The sequence below is a fragment of the Heteronotia binoei genome, chromosome 6, assembly GCF_032191835.1.
Source record: "Heteronotia binoei isolate CCM8104 ecotype False Entrance Well chromosome 6, APGP_CSIRO_Hbin_v1, whole genome shotgun sequence".
NCBI classification, from domain to species: Eukaryota; Metazoa; Chordata; class Lepidosauria; order Squamata; family Gekkonidae; genus Heteronotia; species Heteronotia binoei.
The window spans coordinates 109,148,692-109,170,513 of NC_083228.1; the positions used below are offsets into that span (position 1 = coordinate 109,148,692).

Below are 21,822 nucleotides of genomic sequence, written 5' to 3' on the forward strand. Positions count from 1 at the left end.
TGAGTTGGAGGCCACGACCCGGAATCAATCTTGCTGCCAAGCCGGGGCTCCCTTTTGCCCTCCTAAACTAGATTTGAATTTACGAATGTTGTGAACCTCACTGTGTCGGTCACACCACTCTCCGCTATTTGGGCCAATCAGGGCTCGCATGGGAAACTTCGCCCGCCTCTCCTTGGCACGTGACTAGGGAAGCTGTTCCGCCTCCTCTCCCCCTAAGCTTCTACACGTCATAAGGAAATACTGAGCTGGCTATGGAGGACGAGGAGACGTGTACGCTTTGCAGTCGTAGTTAGTGACCTTCCTCCTTATGACCCGGAAGGAGAGAGATTGGGGTCCGGCTCAAGATGGCGCCTCCCTCTCCACTGCTGGCAGGTGGGTTCGGTGCAAACGATAAGGGTCTTCTTCCCTTCCCCCTGTGTGACAAATAGAGCAAGGTCCTTGTGAGGTCACTGTTGCCTGGTGGCTAAATTCTTTGGAGCTCGTGCGTTACGCCATGTGCAGTATGATCCTAATCTCAGAAATAAACTTAGTTGTGTTGAATGGAGCTCTTTTTCTTTTAAGCACACACGGGATTGCAACCTTTAGGCGCGTTTACTCCGGAAACAAATTCTGTGGAATCTAATGAGTCTTGCCTACAGCCAAGTAAGCTTTGGCCCTGCCCACAGCAATTTGGGAGTATGTCCTGTTCGTATAGCATTTGAAAGCCTGGGTAGGACTAGACTGCAAGAGGGCCATCGACTTCGTCCTGTAGGTTGTGGGTGGTGTATAAAATCATGTATGGCCCAGACCCAAACTGTGATGTTATTCTTTATCATACGAAGAGTGTATGAATGCTTCAGGGGGACTTTACTGCACACAGTTATGTAAGTAAGTAAGTAAGTAAAATTTTATTTATATCCCGCCCTCCCCCGCCAAGCAGGCTCAGGGCGGCTAACAACAGCAAAACAACAATACATTTAACAAAACATTAAATTAACCCCAAACCGATTAATACATTAGTTAAAACAGTTACTAAGTCTAAAAACATTAAGTTAGATCTGACAGTACCGTTATGTAAAAGTGGGGATTTTTTGTGTGAAGTCATTGGTGGAGGCTTAGCTTTAGAAAAATTGTGAATTAAATGCTTCTTTTTGCACAAAGGTGGGGGGAGTTTGTCTGCTGTGTCTAATTACAGCAATAGAATTGGCAGCATGCAATTGTAAAGATTGCTTTTTACTTTATAAAGTACAAAGGTTTGGTGACTATGGAGGTGCTCTGATTTCTTCTGCTCTCTTCTCTCACCTGTTCTCAAGACTTGGACATTTCTGGACTTGCCGCTGAGAGGGTTTCTATGAGAAGTGAAGTAGCTGGGAGTTCCGCCAGTTACACAAATCTTGTTCTTTAGCGTTCTGACCCAAATGTATCCATAGGATTGGTGTCAGAGGTTTGTCTCTTGAACCGAGTTGAAAATATTGTGATCCACAAATAGTAACAGTACATTAGAGTTGTGAATGCCAAAATAATTTGTTAAGCATAATTTAATTTTGAATACATGTAGTGTCATTAATGTGCTTCCTAGCTGCTTCATTGTTCTGCTTGCCAGTTTTGTGGACCAACTGGGTCCTATTGGCATTGGTGGTGGACTTTTTAAAAAGCAGTTAGCATTAATGAAATGATGGTTGCAAATCACATTTTTCTTTCTGCTACATGTGACATTTAGAACACCATAGAATCATGCAGTTGGAAGGGACTTCAGGGCCACCATTAAACATATTATAATGTAAGAGTATTATAGAACAGTACAGATCTGAACTTTTGCATAGGTGATTAAATTGGTTAAAGCTTGCTAAAAGGCACTTAGGGTGGAGTCTCAGTTGTATACTTTACCTTGTGCAAACTACTACGTGTTCTGTATTTTAGTCTGCCTTTTTAGTTTCACTTTGTAAATGATATCTTAGGGCTGGGTACATTCATCTGAGCCCTCTGTGCTGTGCCAGTAAGGTCTGTTCTTTTGTAGGTGACTTGCTGCTTAAAGTGGAAATTTCTAAGGAGTGTGGCAGAATCATTTCAAGACCTTTCCTTGAGGTGAAGTGGTTTATAGCACTAATTTGATATAAAGTGGGGAATGTGGGAGAAGGCTAAAATTGAAACATGCATCTCTTTCTTCTCCCTACCACTGCAGTGTGACAGCTATGAACAAAACCCAGTAATTCAGAGACTGGCATGAGAATTTGAAATTGAAAATCTGTCAGCATAGTACAAGTAGCCTTGCAGCTGTTTTCTCATAGTGTGCATCAGTGCAGCTGTGACATTTAAGTTTCTTGATCTTCTGTCTGCACTAGTAGTCATGGATTTTAACAGACTTGGAAGAGTGCAGTTCCACTTAAGATAGGGCTGTTAGTTGCCACCTTATTCAAGTCAATTTCTTGCTAGTGTTAAAGGAGCAGAATCAGTATATTTGATGGCAACCTTCCATTCAAATTTGATTATTGCTCAAGCGCAGGGTTTCCTTTTCTGTGAAAATCAGGATCAATTTCATTGTAAATCAAAAGCAATACATGTTATCTCCCCACTAGTGCGAGGATCTGAAGGACTGTATATGGTGAATGGGCCTCCTCATTTCACAGAGAATACAACATTTCAAAGGTACTTTGCTTTTCAGTTTCATTCGGTGTTGTAACTTGTGGATTTTAAGGAGTAAAAATGTCACAGAAGTACGTGTTTGTACTTATGTTATAAATTAGAACGTTCATTCAAAGAGCATGTTTCTGGCTGCTGTTTAAAAATACTACTTCTCTAACCCAAGGTTTTTAATGGTATAAAAAGGCATCAGAACCTCTGTATGGTTTAGGTTCCTCTCTGCTGGAGTGCTGAGCTCTATTTTGATCATTAGGTGTAAAAACAAACACCCTTATCTAGTAACTGGAGGGTCTTGAATTATATGCATTTCAGATTTGTAAAATAGTATTAAATAAGGGCATCCATGCAGAACAGCCCTAAGTAGGCTTGTCCAGTGGGGCTTACTTCCAGGAAAGCATTCTTAGAAATGTACTTTTGATGTCTCTAGAAAAAATTAGGCAATTTTCATGATATTGTGCATCATATTATTCATTGTTTTCTAAATTTGTAACCCAGTTTTATTGCACTGTTTGTTCTATGCATTATATTGTTCTTGTTTTATTGAATTCTCTGTTTTGTTAATCCTGTTTTATTGGATTGTTGAAGACTTTATACTGCCATTTTTACCTTGTTCTCTAACTTTATAATTGTCTTATAAAGAGTCTGTCCTTTATTACATTGTTTTTAAATGTAATTTGCTTGAGTCTCAGAGATAAAGGCAGTCTATAAATGAACTAAGTAAATAAATCTTCAAGTGATAATTTTCAACTCAGTATAAAACTGTTTTTTATCTTGTTTTATGTGATATATTTGAATACAAATTTTGTATTTTCAGGGAATCTGGGAGAAAGTGCAAGGTTTTTGCTTTCAGCAAAGATGGTTCCTTCTTTGCTTGGTGCAATGGAGAACAGTCAGTGCATCTTTTTTATTTCTTACCCTTGTTAAGATGTGTGTGGTTGTATTTTTAGTTGTATGTAAAATGTATATACAAAATTGGTTAGATAAATATTCCAATTGTTTTACATTTTTCAGGTTATTTAAAACTGTCCAATCTATTCTTCCAGCTGAAAACATTTCACAGTCCGATGCCCCATAAAACCAGTTACTGAAAAATCTGCATGTAGAATAATTAGCGGGGCCAAATCATTTAGTTTCCAAGGGGTTTGGAAAATGCTCTGGAAAGCAAGACTAGCATTCAGAATGTATTAGAAACAGTTTAACAGTATCAGTTACAGAAGATCATAGGAAGGAGCCCACATATGCATCCCTGTTGCATTTTTTGTTTTGGTGGGATTTTCCCCATCCTTCTAAAATGGAAATGACCAAACTTGGTTAGCGTAAGAGCTATGTAGAATAAATGTCAGATGTTTGAAGCCACAAGACATGAACATCAGATGTTTGAGAGCCACAGGACAGGAAGAAAGGCAAAATAGATGGGAGGAGGGAGGGAGAGGTGGAGAGAAAGCAATTTTAACTTGAAATGCGTTCTCCAAACTGCCAGCTGGCTTGGCTTTGAGGATTTAAAGAGAGAAATGCCTTCTCCAAGCCAGCTGATGGGGTGGTGGGGGCTTTGAGAGCCACACAATATATGCAAAAGAGCCATATGTGACTCTCAAGTAGCAGTTTGGCCATCCCTGTTCTACACCCTGAGAAGGGTAGAGGAATTGTCACACAAGATGTCTTGCCAGTTATTTATTTATTTGGGAAATTTCTGTTTTGCTTCTCCAGTGACCTCCTTATTCTGGCTCACAATTAATAAAGCATAAACAAACAAACTTTTCATCTGTTTGAAATTTGGAAGATTCCTGTAGCCTTCTCCTGAGTTTGGAGAATGTCTTAGGTTATTGGATTGTGCTGGAGAGGCTCAGCGTGATAGGCATGAGTACTCCCCCTCCTCTCAGTTTGCGGCTGGAGTGGGGAGAGTTTGCTCCTGGTTTTTTGATGATGACCTTCAGAAATATTTCTGAAGTTGACTGTGACATTGCAATAAACACCTGTCTCCATTGGAGGCAGGAGGCAGGGTTGTGGAGGAAGCAGTTTTGTGCCCAGATTTGTCAACCCTTCTTCATAAGGAAAGCTGTTTGAGCAGTCTTTCAGATTGTTACCACAGTCAGTGGCAAGTTTTCCTTGTGTCACATGTTTCATGATTCTATAGTTTCTCAGAAGTACATGATACTGATTTCAGTGGGAGCTGCTTTTAAGCATCCCTAGGATTACAGTGATGTTATGAAAGTTCATGGCAGTTCAGTCATCCTTGGTCATCCCATGTGCATTTAGCTTATGCATTCCTTACTGAAGAACCTTAAAAGATTTTTAGTGTTCTAAACCTAAATGCCTTTAGTCCTGCCTGCAGTCCCATTGAAATAAATTGATTTAAGCATGTCTGGGGTCGTAGTTTTTGAACCTTGAATGAATAATTGTGCTGTATTTCCTCTTTGAGTTGTGCTAGTGGGTTGACTAAGATATTACTTCATTCTGTGTTGTTTGTAGGGAAGTTATGTGATATACACAGGGCATCATCCATCTTTAATCTCAGTCAGTGTACAATATACATGGCTATGTGCCAGCCTGAAATGTGCTCCTGGTCTGCTTGCCTGGAGAAATTTGGGGGTGGAGGCCAGAAGCTTAAGGGAAAACTTTCTTGAAATAGTCTTTTGAAATATGACTTTTGCATGTGCTCCGCCTCCGTGTCAAGTTTACAGTGGTGAAAATATATACCCAAATATACATACCCACACATTTGAAGGCTTGGCGCTCAGTGATATCTCATGAACCATTGAATGCTTCATAATTTAGTTTCATAGTATGTTCAGTATTATGCTAAATGCAAAATTGTGCTATTTCCTGTTATGCTTTTTAAAGATTGAGCAGATTTAGACTAGCTTGGCTAAAACATAGCAGCTCTAGAACTGAAATCTGGCTATTAATTAACTAATCTAATCAAGCTATATTGAAGTGACCTCTCTTTTTTTTGTTCCAGAATAAACATTGTGAATGTCACCAGCAACAGGTTACTGCATTCTTTTGATCTGCCGAAGACCGTTTGCCTTGAATTCTCTCCAAAGGGCAATGTCCTGGCAACATGGCAGCCCTATGCAAGTGAGTGCTTCAGATTTTTGCCATAGGTGTTCTCATTGCTACAAGCATTCCTGCATTGAGCTGTAGGACAAGAAAGAGCCTTCTGAAGCATTTACCACATCATTAGTCTACTACTGTAGCCCCTCCCCTTTCTTCCTTCCCATTGCTATCTTCCTCAGTGGCAAAATTTAGAAGATCGATAAATCAAGGCAGAGAATTTCCTCTCTGATTTAGGATACTATTTCCCACATGCTGTTGAAAGGGACCCCCAAAGACTGCATCCAATATCCATGCACAAACTAGGGCCATCTGTGCATCCCTCCACCCACGGTGCCCCAACATACAGTGAATGGAAAACAGGTTCACCATAGTGTGGTACTAGTAGCCCCATGTGAAGACAGGCAAACCATGGAAGGATTTGTTCCAAAACAAGAAGCCCTTACATCAGAGGGTAAAGTTTGTTTTAGTTTCTGTTTTGTTTTTGTTTTGTCAATAGTGCTCAAGGCAGCTCAGCAGCAGGAAAAAAAACAACCTAATAGCTCCTCTCCCCCCCCCCCCAAAATACATTAAAATACTCAGTCCTATAACAAGCAGCAACCAGAATGTATGAAAAAGAAAAGGAAAGCTGCCATCTGTTAAAACAAAGAAGGGGCATGGACTTATCAAAGGATCAGTAAAAGCAGGCTTCACAAAGAAAAACAGGAAGCAATAAGGCATCATTCAGAGAAAAAAAATCTTCCAGTTGCTCTGGAAGGCTTGAAGGGATAATGTGCATCTCACTTTCTGGCAGAAGGAATTTCACAGGCTCTCCCACAGGTACCACCAGCATAACTTCAGATAAAATAGGTTCTTATAAAAAGACCCTGACTTGGGCAGGTTGATTTTTTTTTGTTTGGGGGGGGTGACTGTGGCTATTAGACCTGGAAGATAGAAGTGGTGAGGGTAGTAGCAGAACCAGGCTTGCTAGCATGCATGGGCCTCCTAAGTGTTTAAGGCTTTTAACAGTATCATCAGACTGGGGAAGCTGACTGAGAGACCATTGTAGAGGTCATCAGTACCATTTCTGCCTGTTTATTGCAGCTGGTAAAGATGGTACAGCTGGGGTGCCCAATCTCCAAGTATTTGATGTGAAAACTGGCAATTGTTTGAAGTCCTTCATCCAGAAGAAGACGCAAAACTGGTAAGGGAGCATTTCCAGCAATGTATTTATAAAACGTGGTTTGAAAATGCATGCGTAGTATCTGTTTCAGTTGTGCAAGCAGTGGTAATTTTAAATGGCTGTGCATTCACCACCAGATCCGTTGCTGGGGCTGTGTATTACATTTTTAATTTATTTGCTATATTTTTATCCCACCCTTCCTCTAGGGAGCTCATGGTGGTGTAGATCAGTCTTCCAGCCTCCTTCGTTTTACTCTTACAGTAATCCCCTGAGGTAGGTGAGGTAGAGTGTGTCTGGTCAAAGATCACCCAGCAAGCATCCAGGGAAGAATGGGGCTTTGAACCCAAATCCTAGACTGACATTTTAACCGCTATACCGTATTACTAAACTTAAAAGTATAGGAACAATATTATTGAGGCCCAGATAACAGCTGCTACATTTCTTGAGGTTTTATATTTTCTTCCTTCTTTTTGTCTCCCCCCCACCCCTAATCATTAGGTGTCCTTGCTGGTCAGATGATGAAAGCATATGTGCCAGGAATGTTAACAATGAACTGCACTTTTTTGAAAACAACGACTTCAGTACGCAACACCCTTCCTTGTACTCTAGATAAGCCTTCCCCTAAGTCTTCTCTATTTGCTTCCTTTTGTTTTCGTTAATTCTGTTGTGTGTGTGTTTTTGCTACTGGCTTGTTGTAGCCCTCCACTTCTAAGATTTGAAGGATTCAGAGCATTCCTTTGGCATGTAGGTATAATTGCGGAAGTTCCTTTTGCTTTCGGAGATACTCACATCTGTTTTTTCGTAGTTGCTTGGCTGGACAGATTTCAGTCATAGTGCGACTTCTCCACTTCCCCTCTCTTGCTGTAGCCAAAAATGCTCCTTTGAAGTGCTGTTGGGGGTGGTGGTGTTGGGGGAACCCCCAGGAACAGCATGAGGAGGGAGTTGGAGATCTGCAAGGGAAAATCAGTAACAATCCACTCAAACTTGTGCATGCGGAAATAATCAGCAGGATCCAACTCAGTGTATATCTGGGAAACATTGGAAATGTTTTAGCAACGTTCTTAGAAAATGAGTGTCACAGAGGGCAACACACGGCGAGGAAGATAAAAAAAATTCTTTAGCTACAGATGCTTGAGGCATAAAGGCAGAAAAACTGAAGGGAAAACTTGAGACTGATATCAGAGGCCTGAAGGAGAAACTGCTACTAATCATAGCTTTGATGCTTAAACAGGGACACCAGATAGCTAAGCCAGGCCCAACCAAACCTAAGCTGCAAAAGAGGTGTGTTAGCTAAGCAGTGAACAACTACTGAGGGTGCTGCTGCAGCTAAATGGACCTGGTGCAGATGTTCATTTCTGCCCAAGATGCCTGAGTGCTACAATACCAGAGAAAAAGATTATATTGGATTTATATCCCGCTCTATACTCTGAATCTCTAGAGTCTCAGAGTGGTCACAATGTCCTTTACCTCCCCCACCCCCATAACAGACACCCTGTGAGGTAGGTGGGGCTGAGAGAGCTCTTACGTCAGCTGCCCTTTCAAGGACAGCTCCTACGAGAGTTACAACTGATCCAAGGCCATTCCAGCAACTGCAAGTGGAGGAGTGGGGAATCAAACCTGGTTCTCCCAGATAAGAGTCCGCATGCTTAACCACTACATTAAACTGGTTCTCACTCCCCCCCTCCCAACAGAGCCTGGATACAAATGGATTTGCAAGGCTGCTTAACTGCATGGTGCAGCTGAGTAGTGGATCATGCTCAGAGAGGGAATTGTGTGCATCTGTTCTAGCATCAGCTTTTGTCGGGAGTTGAGGGAGGAAGTCACTTGGTGTTTGAAGAGTTGGAGGGAATTTAGGAGCAGAATGTCCTATATTCTGGATCTCTGAAAGGCTAGAGCTCTTGAGTTAACAATCTGCTTGAAGTGGGGGAGGGGCTTTTGGCCTACTTCTGAATATAGCTGAGCACAGACCACGTGGAGCAAAGGCCTTGGTTTGACTTCCTGAAGTGCTTTGAGCAGTGGCTGAAATTTTGTGTGTGTGTGCTTTTATGATGAAGATGCTCCTTAAAATCTAGCCAGTTTGGTTGGCTCTTTAAAGAAGGCTTTTGGTATAGCTCTTACAATTTAGCATTGGGGAATATAATCATATTTTAATGTATCACATATGCATGATCTTGAGAATATCTAGTGTTAAGATATAGTTGCTTCAAAGTGGGTACTCTCCCAAGAGCTGCTTTACAATTATATAATTTTACTAATAGGTAGTGTAGGCTTCCTAACAAAATCTAGCAAAGCATGCCTTTGTAGTCAGTGTTATTCACCTGAGTACAATTGTGTTGTTCCAGATACAATTGCAAATAAACTGCATTTGCAGAAAGTCAGCGATTTTGCGATGTCACCAGGAGATCAGCCGAGCAAGGTGCCTTTGTTGATTTTTTAAAAAATCCATTCCTGCTTTGTTGATCTGTTAAGACTTTTGCTGTTATTCCTCCATGCACTTTGTGTCATTTGCAAATGGATTTACCAAATCAATGAAACATTTGTTGGTATAGGTGGCAGTGTATGTTCCTGGAAGCAAGGGGGCTCCGTCTTCTGTAAGACTCTATCAGTATCCTGTCTTTGGGGGCCTGCAAGCTGCACTGGCCAGCAAGAGTTTCTTTAAGGCTGATAAGGTGATGCTGCTGTGGAATAGTAAAGGTATAACAAATTTCACGTTTCCCCCCTTTTATCCATAAGTTTAAGCATATTAATTCTCTGTGTCATCCAGCTGTATAACCAATACATATCTATTTGTGTATGATAATACTGTAAAAGCACTGTTTTAATATGGGGTTAACATCCTTGCAGAATTAGGAACAAGTGAACCTTACTCCCCTGGCTTTACTTCAGGGAAAAATATTTATTTTTGTGGGAGCATTCCTGTCAAATGCTAGAAAAATGTTGTGTTAGGCTCACAACAGCAATGCTCACAAAAAATGAAAATTGGAAAACTGTGGTCCCCTCCTTGTTTGACAGGTCCTCTTCCTCTTTTTTAACCAATCACAAAACCTTAGTTTTGTAAAAGAGGAAGGGGATAACTGGTGACAAAGAATGCTCGTTAGATGTAAGACAGCCTGTTTTCTCTGCCTTCTGGTTCAGCTCAGCAACAAAGGGGTCAAAAGATCCCTTTTGTGTCCCAGAGATGTGTTATGCATAGCTGGAAGGTGTTACTTACAAAGCAGAGCTAGCCCACTGTAATTTGTTCAAATATCCTTGTTGGAATTACAACTCTGATCTAATTTTTCATGACATCTAAATTGCTACACATGAGGGAAATGATTATCTGTTGTTTCTCTTTTCTATGCAGACTTAAATTTCAGAGTGTTATTGAATAGCTTTGTTTATAAATCTAGTTATATTTTCTACCTGAATAGCCACAGCTGTGCTCGTAATCGCCAGTACAGAAGTTGACAAAACAGGAGCTTCATATTACGGAGAACAAACTCTGCATTACATTGCAACAAATGGGGAAAGCGCTGTCGTACAACTACGTAAGTGATTGTTCCCTGAATTGTATGGCAATCTGGAAATTCTTTTTTAAAAATAAAATTTACTTAGGAATACTAAAAATGTCAATATCAACATAACATATAAAATACCTATAAAACAACAGGGTATGTCTAGCATGCAATACAGTACGATACTACATCATTTACCTCAAAACAGAGAAGAGTCTCTTATAAAAAACCCAACATTACAGATAAATCTACTTCCCAATTAACAATTCCATCGTTTGAATCGTTCTGTTCTATAAATGAACTAAACTGTCTACATTTTTGGGGTTTTTTGTAAACATTCAACTTCACCAGAACATATATTTCCTTTACTTTAACTAACCAATCCTGAAGATCAGGTTAATTAGATCAGGGTGTCACACATGTGGCCCAGGAGCTGAATCAGGCCCTGGAGGGCTATCAGGCCCTCAAGCAACTGACTCATCTGCTTCCTTTGCTCTTGCTTCCTTCTGCAGCACAGCTTTGCCAGGTTTGCTTAATCGCACAGGAGCTACAGAGCAAAACCTTTATTTTCTCCATTGGCTGAGGCTCCTCCCTTAGGGAGGAAGAAGGGGGAGGCTGAGCTTGCTTTGCCAGACTTTGTCAATCACACAGCAGAGCTACTGAGCCAAGCCTTTCTTCCTTCTGTTGGCTGAGGCTTCTCCCCTGGGGAAGGACAGAAAGTGCCAGAGCTTCCTTTGCCAGTTCCCTGGATCCCATGGGAGAGATACAAAGAAAGTACCTTTAAGACCAATGAGTGCTAATGTTTTAAGTTAAAAAAAAATCTTTGTGTTTTTCTGTGTCTTTTATAAAGTTTATATCTCTGCTACCTAATCTTAAATAGGAATACATATGGCCTGGCCCAACATAGCCCAGCCTGACAAGGTCTCATTTATGTTGGGTCCAGCCCTCATAACAAATGAGTTTAACACCCCTGCATTAGATTGTTTCCTATACCTAGCGAAAACCAATCTGGCAGCAGTGATTATGTGTAAAGCAATTGTTGATCTCTAATAAAATCAGGGAGATGGTTCAACAATAATGACTCTGGTTTATAAGGAAGCAATCTGGAAATCCTTCCTAAGTTACATTAAATATAACATACCTTTCTCTGCTGTGTTTGCTCTCAGGGCCTCAGTACAACTGAGTTTTTGATCATGCAGTTCAGGTTCTGTCTGACAGGTATGTCTGGACAGGCTGCCTCATAGCCTTGTCAGACTTTTAACCTGAACTTAGAATCATAGAACTGGAAGGGGCCCTACAAGCTAACTAGTCCAACTCCCTGCTCCATGCAGGATCAGCCTAAAGCATCCCTGACAAGAGTTTGTCCAGCCATTGCTTGAAGACTGCAAGTGAGGGGGGAGCTCACTGCCTTTTTAGGCAGTCAGTTCCACTGCTGAACAACTCTTACTGTAAAAACAAACACCCTAATATCCACCCATAATTTAAATCCATTATTGCTAGTCCTATCCTCTGCTGCCAACAGAAACAGCTCCCTGCCCTCCTCTAAGCGGCAGCCTTTCAAATTCTTAAAAAGAGCAATCGTATCCCTCCTAAACTTTCTCTTCTTCGGTCTGAACATTCACAGATCCCTCAGGCTTTCCTCTTAGGACTTGGTCTCCAGGCCCCTGATCGTCCTAGCCACTCTCTTCTGCACCTACTCCATTTAGTCCACTTACTTTTTGAAGTGAGGCCTCCAGAACTGCAAACTTAAACTTCAGTGAATTTATTACAATTACGACAGATCTGTACCCAGCCTTTTTAAAGTAACATTTCAGAGCTAATGGTACTGAAAGCAGCTTGGGGTAGTCTTCATGCCACATATTGATAAGCTGGTGCTTTTCCCATAAGTGGCCTGTCTGGCTGCCACTCTTAAGCAGACTTTTATTCATTTGTTGGGTTTGTTTGTTGCATCTCTGCTTGCCACCCCAAAGCACTCAACAACAGTTCTGTAGGATCTTTGCCAATCCACACTATTTATTTTATAGCCCAGGGAGGCAGCAAAAAGAGGAGGTGGCTGAGTCCATGGTGAGCAGCCATACATTACTGGAAGAGGGACTCTGGCTTGGCAGGTCACCAGCAGGTGGTGGCTTGGCCTTAAAATCTGGCAGCCCCAAGGATCTTAATGCACCCTTCTTTTTTATCCCACCAAAATAAATTCAGGGAGTCTCTGAAGAGAGATTTCTTGTTGACCGAGCACTCTGTCTGTGTAGTTTTGATCTTCATACCAAACATTTTTTTTAAAAAAAATCTTATAATAGAATGAACAGTTCAACAGGTAACAGAACTTGCAGTCAAGTTCCACTGTGACAGGAGTTCTATAAAGTGAGAGGACTCCCTAACAGTGTAGTCCTGTGCAGAGTTTTATTCCAGTTTAAGCCCTCTGGTTTCAGTGGATTTAGACTAGTAATTCTGCCTAGGATGGATGGTATTGCAAGTTTTCTGGTCTTCTGTTTGGACACTGAGCCAAGAAAATGTAACAGAACAAGCTTAAAAGCATAGAGCATTTTTCTTTAAGATCTTCCTTGGCTTTGTATACCAAGATGTTTGGGGGCTAATAACCCTCAAAAAATTTCTCTCTTTAATTGAGAGCAATGCTTGCCTCCAGAGAAAAGTGACATCTAGACAAAACTACACTTAGCATGTGGAGTTATATTGCAGTCTCTCTTCCCACCCCTTTAGGAATTTAAAAAATACATTTCTTTTTCTGGTTACCATTACCAGTATGAGATTAATTTTTACCCATAGTTGTTACCCAAAGCTGGTATCTCTGCCAATCACTTTGCAGAAATGTAGCCTAAGCTTTTTTGTGTCTCAGGTTGCATCCAGCCAGGTTTCCAGTTGTTGAAAAGAGAAGAAAGGATGGTCCCTTTTGCCAAAAAAAAAAAATGCTGGGGATTCTGGGGCCTATATTGACAAAAGGCACGTGGAATGGTAGCTGTAATGAGGGGAATTTGGTATGATACAATGAAAGCCTGGCTGGATCCAACTCCATGGGTTTATAACCTTGACTGTCTTGTTTCCCTCTAGCAAAAAATGGCCCTATATATGATGCAGCTTGGAATCCCAACTCCATGGAGTTTTGTGTCGTATATGGTTTTATGCCCGCCAAAGCAACTATCTTCAACCTAAAATGTGATCCTGTGTTTGACTTTGGAACTGGTCCTCACAACGCTGTCTACTACAGCCCGCAAGGACATATCTTAGTACTTGCTGGATTTGGAAATCTCAGTGGACAACTGGATGTGTGGGATGTTAAAAACTACAAACTGATTTCCAAACCTCAAGCCTCAGATTCTACATATTTTGCATGGTGCCCTGACGGAGAGCACATTGTAACTGCTACGTGTTCTCCTCGACTGCGAGTTGGGAATGGGTATAAGATCTGGCATTACACCGGCTCAGTCCTCTACAAATACGAAGTCCCATCAAATGCAGAGCTCTGGCAAGTTACCTGGCAGCCCTGTTTGGAGGGAACGTTTCCAGCAAGAGCAGTCAAGTACAACACAGTTCCAAGCAAAGTGCCAAACGATGAGCCAAAGGCTGCCCAAGCTTATAGGCCTCCAGCTCTGAGGGACAGACCTGTCACAAGTTCTAAGCTTGTAAGTTAAGTTCTTTTCCTTGTAGGATATGTTATCACAAATTGTAGTCTCAGTTTTGGGAATGGGTAAAGGAGAAGAAGGTACTAGATCAGTTTTCCATATCAGCCTTATGGAGAACAGCAAACTAATTTTAAATTTTCACCAAACTGTTCTGATATTCTTTTTAGGCTATGCATTTTTTAAAAAACCAGAGTTTTGTCTTCCTTTCCCTCTTTCCCAGCAGCTACATTTTTGAGACAAGGACATTTGGGTATCTGAAAAATCTGATCTGTTTTGTTATTTTAACATAATTAACATTTTCTGCATAAGGTTGACATATGGAATGCAGCTAGTTCTGTGGACTAGTTTTTCAACTTGTTTAGCAGACTCATCTCTGGGGATAAGGTAGGTTGCAAGCTTTAATTTAAAACCTTAATTTGGGTTTTAAATAAGGTTGTAAACCTTAATTTAAAACAAAGCAAAACATGCCAGCAATAAAAGAGGGCCTGCTAACTGAGTATCAGAACAGTTTTTTCCCCCACCTCCTACTATTACTGAACAATAAGAGTCATAGGCTCCAGGCTAAATTGGCAATTTCTGCTAATTCCCCCTTCCCATTGCAGACCTCCTTGCATGGTATCCTTCCTCCCCAAGGAGCAGCATTTTGTGGGTTATAGTGAAGAGGTAGGAAAGCGCTGTTCTTCAGTGGAAAAAATTAGTCTAGATCCAGCCTGTAGCTTGGACTCTTTCTCTCTCACTCTTTCAAATCTAGGTCATTATTTCTCTGTATTTTGAGAATGAACCAAGGGGAGCAATGCCCACTAAATGACCACCCCCTTCAATCCTTTGAAATTGTTCTGTGATGGTTTCCTGCTGATTCTTCTGTCCCTCTTCATCTCTATGTCCATCCTCCACTTTGCTTCATACATCACAGGAACCTGTTACATGATTAACTGAGGCACACCTGTTGTTCTGCAAAGCAGGAATGGGTCACAGGAGAGATTGCCCATTATCGCAAGAGAATTCTTGTGATGAGCTCTTTTCTCCTGAGGATTATACAGTTATGCACCTATCCCTGATGAGCTCGTTTCAAAAGATTGTGTCTTAAATGGGAAAAGACACCCCCCTCCCCACCTTACTAATAACACCTTAAAGACCTGAGATGTGCAAGCCAAAGGAAAGTTAAACAGTGTTGATAGAAGGCTCGATCACAAGTTACGTTTTATTCCTTGGTTATGGTTCCAGGAGCTAATTACACAAATTATCAGTTACAAAGAGCTGCAAGCCTATCTATAAACAATACTAACAGAACACTACCACAGGAAGCATAAACTACAGAACCGGATATCGGTTGCAGTCAAATGTACTTTTGAGAGGTTCTTTTAACTATTTAAGGTATAATGCATCAAAAGAAAACTATGGGAACATGCATGCAAACTTGCAAGCACATGCTGCTTTTCCCGTGGGGTGCCCTGATTACAGAACAGCATGTTGAATATTGGACCCCAGAGTTCTGGGTTGATCTGTTAGATTCTGCCTGTCATGAAACTATAACTGAAATCCTTCCAGAAGAAAAGATAATGCCTCTGTGCTATTGCTAGTACAGTAAGGGACAAATTATGCCTACCTAGGCATAAATACAGAATGAGAGAACTTTTCAGACATAATACAAGTGTCCACTTGGAGGTTACAAAGTTGCTGAGGTTGTTTATACCCTTCTGTTGTGCAATGCTGTGTTTTCCCCCTTCTGTGTTGCTCTGGCTAACTGAGATAATCTCTGATAATCTTATCTCACCCAAGTGCATCCCTAATTACAGGGCTGTCTTTACTTTCCTTCTTTTGTTTCCCACCAAACAAGCCCCAGCTACTCTGGACTTTAGTTCCATTTTTGAGTTGCTGACATGGGCTTGAACCGCAGTTGAAGATGGGAAGGACCTGCAGGTAGGAAAATCCCATCTCTTAATCATGATTTAAAAGGACCCAACATTACATCTCTGCTGGCCCTTTATGTGTGGAGGCTCTCATTTCATATTTTTCTTTTGTAGTCTTTAAAAACAGATTTGTAAGTTAAGCCCTTTGTTCCCCTCATTTTCCTGCCCTAATTTTTTTTTAATTGTGTAACTACCAGCACCAAAAGGAGCATTGTCTTCTCCCACACAATTGGTCGTTGCTGGTGTCTTACTTTTTCACTAACCGTGCTTGAGTGGATTTAATAAGAGAGTCATTATGTAAGATGGCTGATGCAATTACAGCATCTGTATCTGACTGGAAAACAAAATCAGATTTTGAATCTTCAGTATGTGTCACATGGAAAAGTTAAGTCTCTAACAACTTGGTACAGTGGAGGATTTTGTCTACAGAAGATTCCAAAAATAAGTGGGTACAATGAAGAAGAAAGCTGCTTGTTCTTTTTATGAGTCTTCATATCAAAACCTTATTTAAAAATCTTTCTGCAATCTTTTAGCTTTTCCCCCTGGCATTTCACTAATAGCTTAGCCCTTATTGCAAAGACGAGTTTAAACCAGACTGATATTGACTAGAGTAGTGGATATAAAATGGATAGCACCTAAAATAAAATTAAAGGAAAAGAACATAACGGGAAGAAGCTGGTTTTCCATGCTTTCTTTAGTCTTAGGGCTATTTCACAAATTACAGATTTCTTACCCAGAAGTGACATCCATGTAGGGAGTACTATAAAATCGGCATTTTTTTATAAATCAGATAAGGCCACCTGGTGGCTTGTGAGCTGGATCAGCCTCCCAAAGCAATTTTACCTGCCTGGTGGCAACTGGACCAAATTTTAATCAAGGTATGCTAAAAATAAACTACCATTTTCACAGGCAGGAAGAGAGAGAGATTTCACATTTGAAAGCTGCCTCACTCTTGGCTTAAACTGTGATGCCTGAGGCATGCTTGAACATGTGCCTTTTAAATGTGAAGCCCTTAACTGCTTGGAAGTGGTTTTTTAGATTCTTGCCACCTGTGAAGTGGTTACTTTGTGTGCCGAAATGCACATACAACTCCCAGGTTGCTGGCTAAAGGCTAGCGTGTCCTTCAGAAATAGACAATTTGGCCATTTCTGATATGGATCATCACATGTGATGTACAGTTGTGTTACCCTGGGTGACAATGCATGGGTTTCACATGATTGCTTAACATCAGTGAGAGTTCTCTTCAGTTTAGAAATTGTATAATGTATGGCTGAAACCTAAGTGATGATAAGAAAAATAGCACAAGCTGCTTTTTGTCATGTTTTTGATTATGAAGTATGATGGTGCTTTTTCATAATACTTTTCCCCTCCCTTTGTTCCCCTGCCTTTACTTCCTCTTAGCATGAGATTGAGCCACCACAAAACATGAGACCACAGTCAAAAGGTAATGATAAGCCATTATCTAAAACAGCGCTCAAGAATCAAAGGAAACACGAGGCAAAGAAAGTTGCTAAACAGGTACAACTAGTGTTTAATCCTTTTAGAGATAATGTAGCCTTGTGTTTGTCAACGTCTTTACTGGGATGTTGCGCAGAATTTTTACTCGTTCATGAACAAAAGTTGCAGATTTATGAGGTTATGGGGGGGTTGTCTCAGTCACTTAAAAAGTATCATTTTATTGGCTGATGTAGTAGAATGTAATAGATTCTATTAAAGCATTGAGCAAGCATTCTCATGCTAGATTTTAGTTGTGGCCAGCAGCACAGACTAACATACATGATTCTCCTCCCCGTTGATCCTCACACCAGCTCTGTAAGATAGGTGAGGCAGGGAGATAGTGCCTAACTGAATGTCACCCTGAGTACATTATGATAGAATTGGGATCGATATACACTCAAATCATTATACTTCTTTTGAAGAAGATATTGGATTTATACCCCACCCTACACTCTGAATCTCAGAGTCTCAGAGCAGCTTACAGTCTCCTTTACCTCCCCCCCACCCCCACACACAAAACACCCTGTGAAGTAGGTGGGGCTGAGAGAGCTCTCCTAGAAGCTGCCCTTTCAATGACAGTTCTGAGATAGCTATGGCTGTCCTAAGGCCATTCCAGCAGCTGCAAGTGGAGGAGTGGGGAATCAAACCCAGTTCTCCCAGATAAGAGTCTGCGCACTTAACTACTACACCAAACTGGCTCATCCTACTCAGCTTTGAGGGGAATCAAATGTCATCTGTGAAATACAAATCCACACAACCACATTCTAAATTGTATGATTTCATTAAATTTGAGAAACAAAGAATGATTGCAAAATTTCAAGGAATAAAACACACTGCTCTTAAATCAGAGAAAATTATGATTAAAAGGGTAATATAACATCATTGGGAGGGGGAGTTAGCCATATGTTTTTAAAAAATGAAATCTGTTGTTATAATAGTTGATCATAATGTTGAGCTGCAAAATGATTCGTTTTCTTATTTAAAGGAAGCTAGAGCTGAAGTGAACCAAGAAATTGCTCCAGGCTCACCTGTACTGAATACAGTTCACACTGTGGCCCCCACCATAACATCAGGAGATCCTGAAGTTGACAAGAAGATAAAGAATCTGAAAAAGGTAGAGAGGTTCTCCACTGAAAACAATTGCTTGTTCTGGTGGTCCTTTACTGCTTTATGATAGCCCTGTGGCTTTTGTGATCTTGTGGTACGGTAACCATTTAAAATGTGTTCTGTGCTTCTTTGCTTCTCACATACTATCCTTTGCCCACACCTGTGGGTACATTTCAAGTTTTTAGGAAGGATAGCAGGTGCTATCACACAGTGGTTGCCATGGAGGGCAGTCAAAGCATTTGGAGATTCCAAGCTAAGCATTCTCTGTTAGAAGTCATAGTCTTCTTTGTTGCAACAAGGCAAGATAGCATCCACTGGGCAATTGAGTCCCAGGTGTCTTCGACAACCTCCCACCTATCCTGCTATGTAGTCAACAGAATAATGCTGGCAAGAGGGTGCTAGAACTTTAAATTAGGGATGCTTTCCCTCTGGCCTTGCAGTCCTCATTGTTGTATGACCAGACTACATGAGATACAGGAAGTCTCATGAACAGTCTCTTGGCCTTTAAAGAAAACAACAACAAAATGCCATGTGGATCTGCAAACCTGATTGTCATGCAAAAGAAAAGTGTAACCTTTGCCTGCAGGCCACTTTTTCCATTGGGTGTGCACTCAGCTGCTTTTCTCATATTGTTAAAGATTCTGGGATCTTTTCCTTTGTGGGTGGGAAAGAAGCTGCAAGGATGATGTTGATCAGGAAACAGCCTGGGCAGAGAAGTTAAGCCTGCAATACCATACCCTCTTCTCAGCACCACTATCTCCCATCAGATTCAGAAGCCTCTGCTGCTGCTTTTCTCTTAGTTTTAATTTTTTTTTACCAGAAAATAATAACAGGTACACCCACTACATAAAACAGCATTAAGCTGTAAGCTTCCTTTCTGCTGTCCCCAGCAGCCACTGACATGGAACTCGAGCCAGGAATGCCACATCACATGGTGTGTAGCTAAATACTACTAGAAAGGAAGGGAGAACTTGCTATAAGCCAGGTGAAACATCTGGTCCTGTTCTCATTCTTTTCTCCCAGTGGTTCAGTATGGCAGAGGTGGTACTTGCCAAGTAGCAGGTTTTAAATATTTATCATGCTGTTGGTTTGATGGGAGTTCCACAACCTTTGCACAAAAAAGTGGCATTAATGTTATTTAAATGACTTGTTTGAAACTGGGGTCTGAACCAGAACCAAAGTATACCATGAAAGGAAAAGATGAACCAGACCTGAAGTGAACTGATAATGCGCTCTCTCTCTCTCACACACACACTCACTCACTCATACACCCTCCCTCCCTCCCCCCCAGTTTGCTAATCTGTGGAGTGGGGCCCACAGCTGGAGGTTGCTTCTACATGGATAGAAGCATAAGGGGATCACACAAGAATCTTTGGGAAGTGTTTTTAGAGAGTACATTTGCTCTTTTTTACACCATGGAAAACTTTTTAACCTTGCTGCTTTTTGTTTGACTTTAACATGCTTTTCTTCCCCCCAGAAACTAAAAGCAATTGAGCAGCTGAAAGATCAAGCAGCTACAGGCAAACAGCTAGAGAAAAACCAGGTATGCCCCCAGCAATGCTCCCTCTAAGCTGTGGAGTCTTGTGAGCAAAAATTCTACTTTGTGTGCTACTGGCATTAAAGTTGTGGGCTACTGCATAAATTAGTTTGCTCTGGGGTGATTTTTCCTGAGCTAAAACAAAAATGTGTGAGCTAGCTTACACTAGCTTAGCTTAGAGGGAACACTGACTCCCAGTGCATTCATGTATTTTATGGTGTGGTTTATATATCACTTGAAGGATGGGACTTGCTATTCAGTCTGTATTTAATTTATTCTGAAAACAACTAAGATTACTAGAATAAGATTCCGTAAGTCCCCTTTATCCTTAGAATTAAAAATAAAAGTTTCCGACTTCTTCCAGTATTCCTATTAAAGTTGTAATAGTGATGATGATGATGATGATGAGCATTTATATAGCACTTTTGTATTGAATGCAGTTTATACATTTTTTGTAATTCTGCTCTATAAGGTAGCCCTATGGTATTATCATCATACTGTAGATGAGAAGGCAGAAACTTGTCAATGGTATTCTAATAAGACATTTGGACCAGGAATTCCTGGATTACAGCTTTTAGTCATTATTTTACATGAGCTCAGCATGATGCCGGCTTGAAGAGGAAGACTATAATGTAGAATAACCTGAATAGTCAGTGTTCCTATTACCACTTGTTGGGTTGAGCTCTGGAAAGGCACAGGTAACTTAGGAACTCAAGAAGAACCCTACTGACCACAAGCTTAGACAGCTTTAAAAGGGGATTAGATAAATTGTGGAGAAGAGATCCATCATTGGGGTCTAGCCATGGTGACTGAAGGGAGTATTTTGTGTGTTGTGTCTGCACCTGGAAGTCATGTCACCTCTAGTGACTGACCCCTTACTGGGGCCTGGAGAATATTCAGGGAACCACAGTCAACCCTGCTTAGCTTCTGAGATCTGAAGAGGTTGGGCTCTCCCCATATGAGCCCCAGAGAGCACTGAGGTCAGTGGGAAAAAACAGACTGAATATCCTTGGGCCAAAAGAAGTCAAACTTCAAAGCACCCGCACTCGGGCCTTTTCCGCTGCGGCCCCACAACTCTGGAACCAGCTCCCAGAGGAGGTGCGGGCCCTGCGGAACTTAGACCAGTTCCGCAGGGCCTGCAAGACCGTCCTCTTTAAACAGGCATTCACCAATGACTAAATTAATGTTTACCGCCAGATTAATAATGTTTACTGCCAGTATCAGATCTAGGAATGTTTTAATCATTGATTGGTTTTAATGTGAATTTAATATGAATTTATTGTTTTATTACTGTGTTGTTCACCTTAAATGTTGTTAGCCGCCCTGAGCCTGCTCCGGCGGGGGAGGGCGGGATACAAATAAAATTTTACATTACATTACAAGTGGTGCATAAAGTTGTTATTAAAATAGAGGCATATAAATATTTCTTTCATTTCTTCACCTTATTTATAATTTTATAAACCTCTGTCATGTATTTCTATTTGATTATTTCATTCTGGGAATAGAAAGCTCTCTGTCTATATGCTTGTGTGGGGATTACACTAGATAATTTTTCACAGCTCATTTACCCATTAGAATGTTATTGCACTGAGCCCTTGGCTTAATTCGTTGTTATGTGTTATAAACATCTAACATTGTCTTGGGTGTGTGTGTTCTAGCTGGAGAAGATTCAGAAAGAAGCTGCCCTTCTGAAGGAGCTAGAAGATTTGGAGTTGGGCATTTAGACTTTTATGGAAAACAAATGTTCCAGTTTTGTCCTGAAACATAATTTGATTTAATAATAAAGACTGAAATACACACTTTA

The 21,822-nt window shown here is 40.9% G+C and overlaps 1 protein-coding gene across 1 annotated transcript; it reads left to right on the top strand.

Moving 5' to 3' along the window:
* The first annotated feature begins 154 nt into the window (after positions 1–154).
* On the top strand, positions 155–21,822 carry EIF2A (eukaryotic translation initiation factor 2A). The gene is made up of 14 exons (XM_060242338.1): positions 155–372; positions 2,556–2,625; positions 3,434–3,508; positions 5,579–5,697; positions 6,757–6,856; positions 7,334–7,416; positions 9,178–9,251; positions 9,385–9,529; positions 10,246–10,362; positions 13,396–13,967; positions 17,279–17,395; positions 18,360–18,488; positions 19,959–20,024; positions 21,677–21,822. The coding sequence occupies exons 1-14, from the start codon at positions 345–347 to the stop codon at positions 21,740–21,742; spliced, it is 1,761 nt and encodes a 586-aa protein (XP_060098321.1). The 5' UTR covers positions 155–344; the 3' UTR covers positions 21,743–21,822.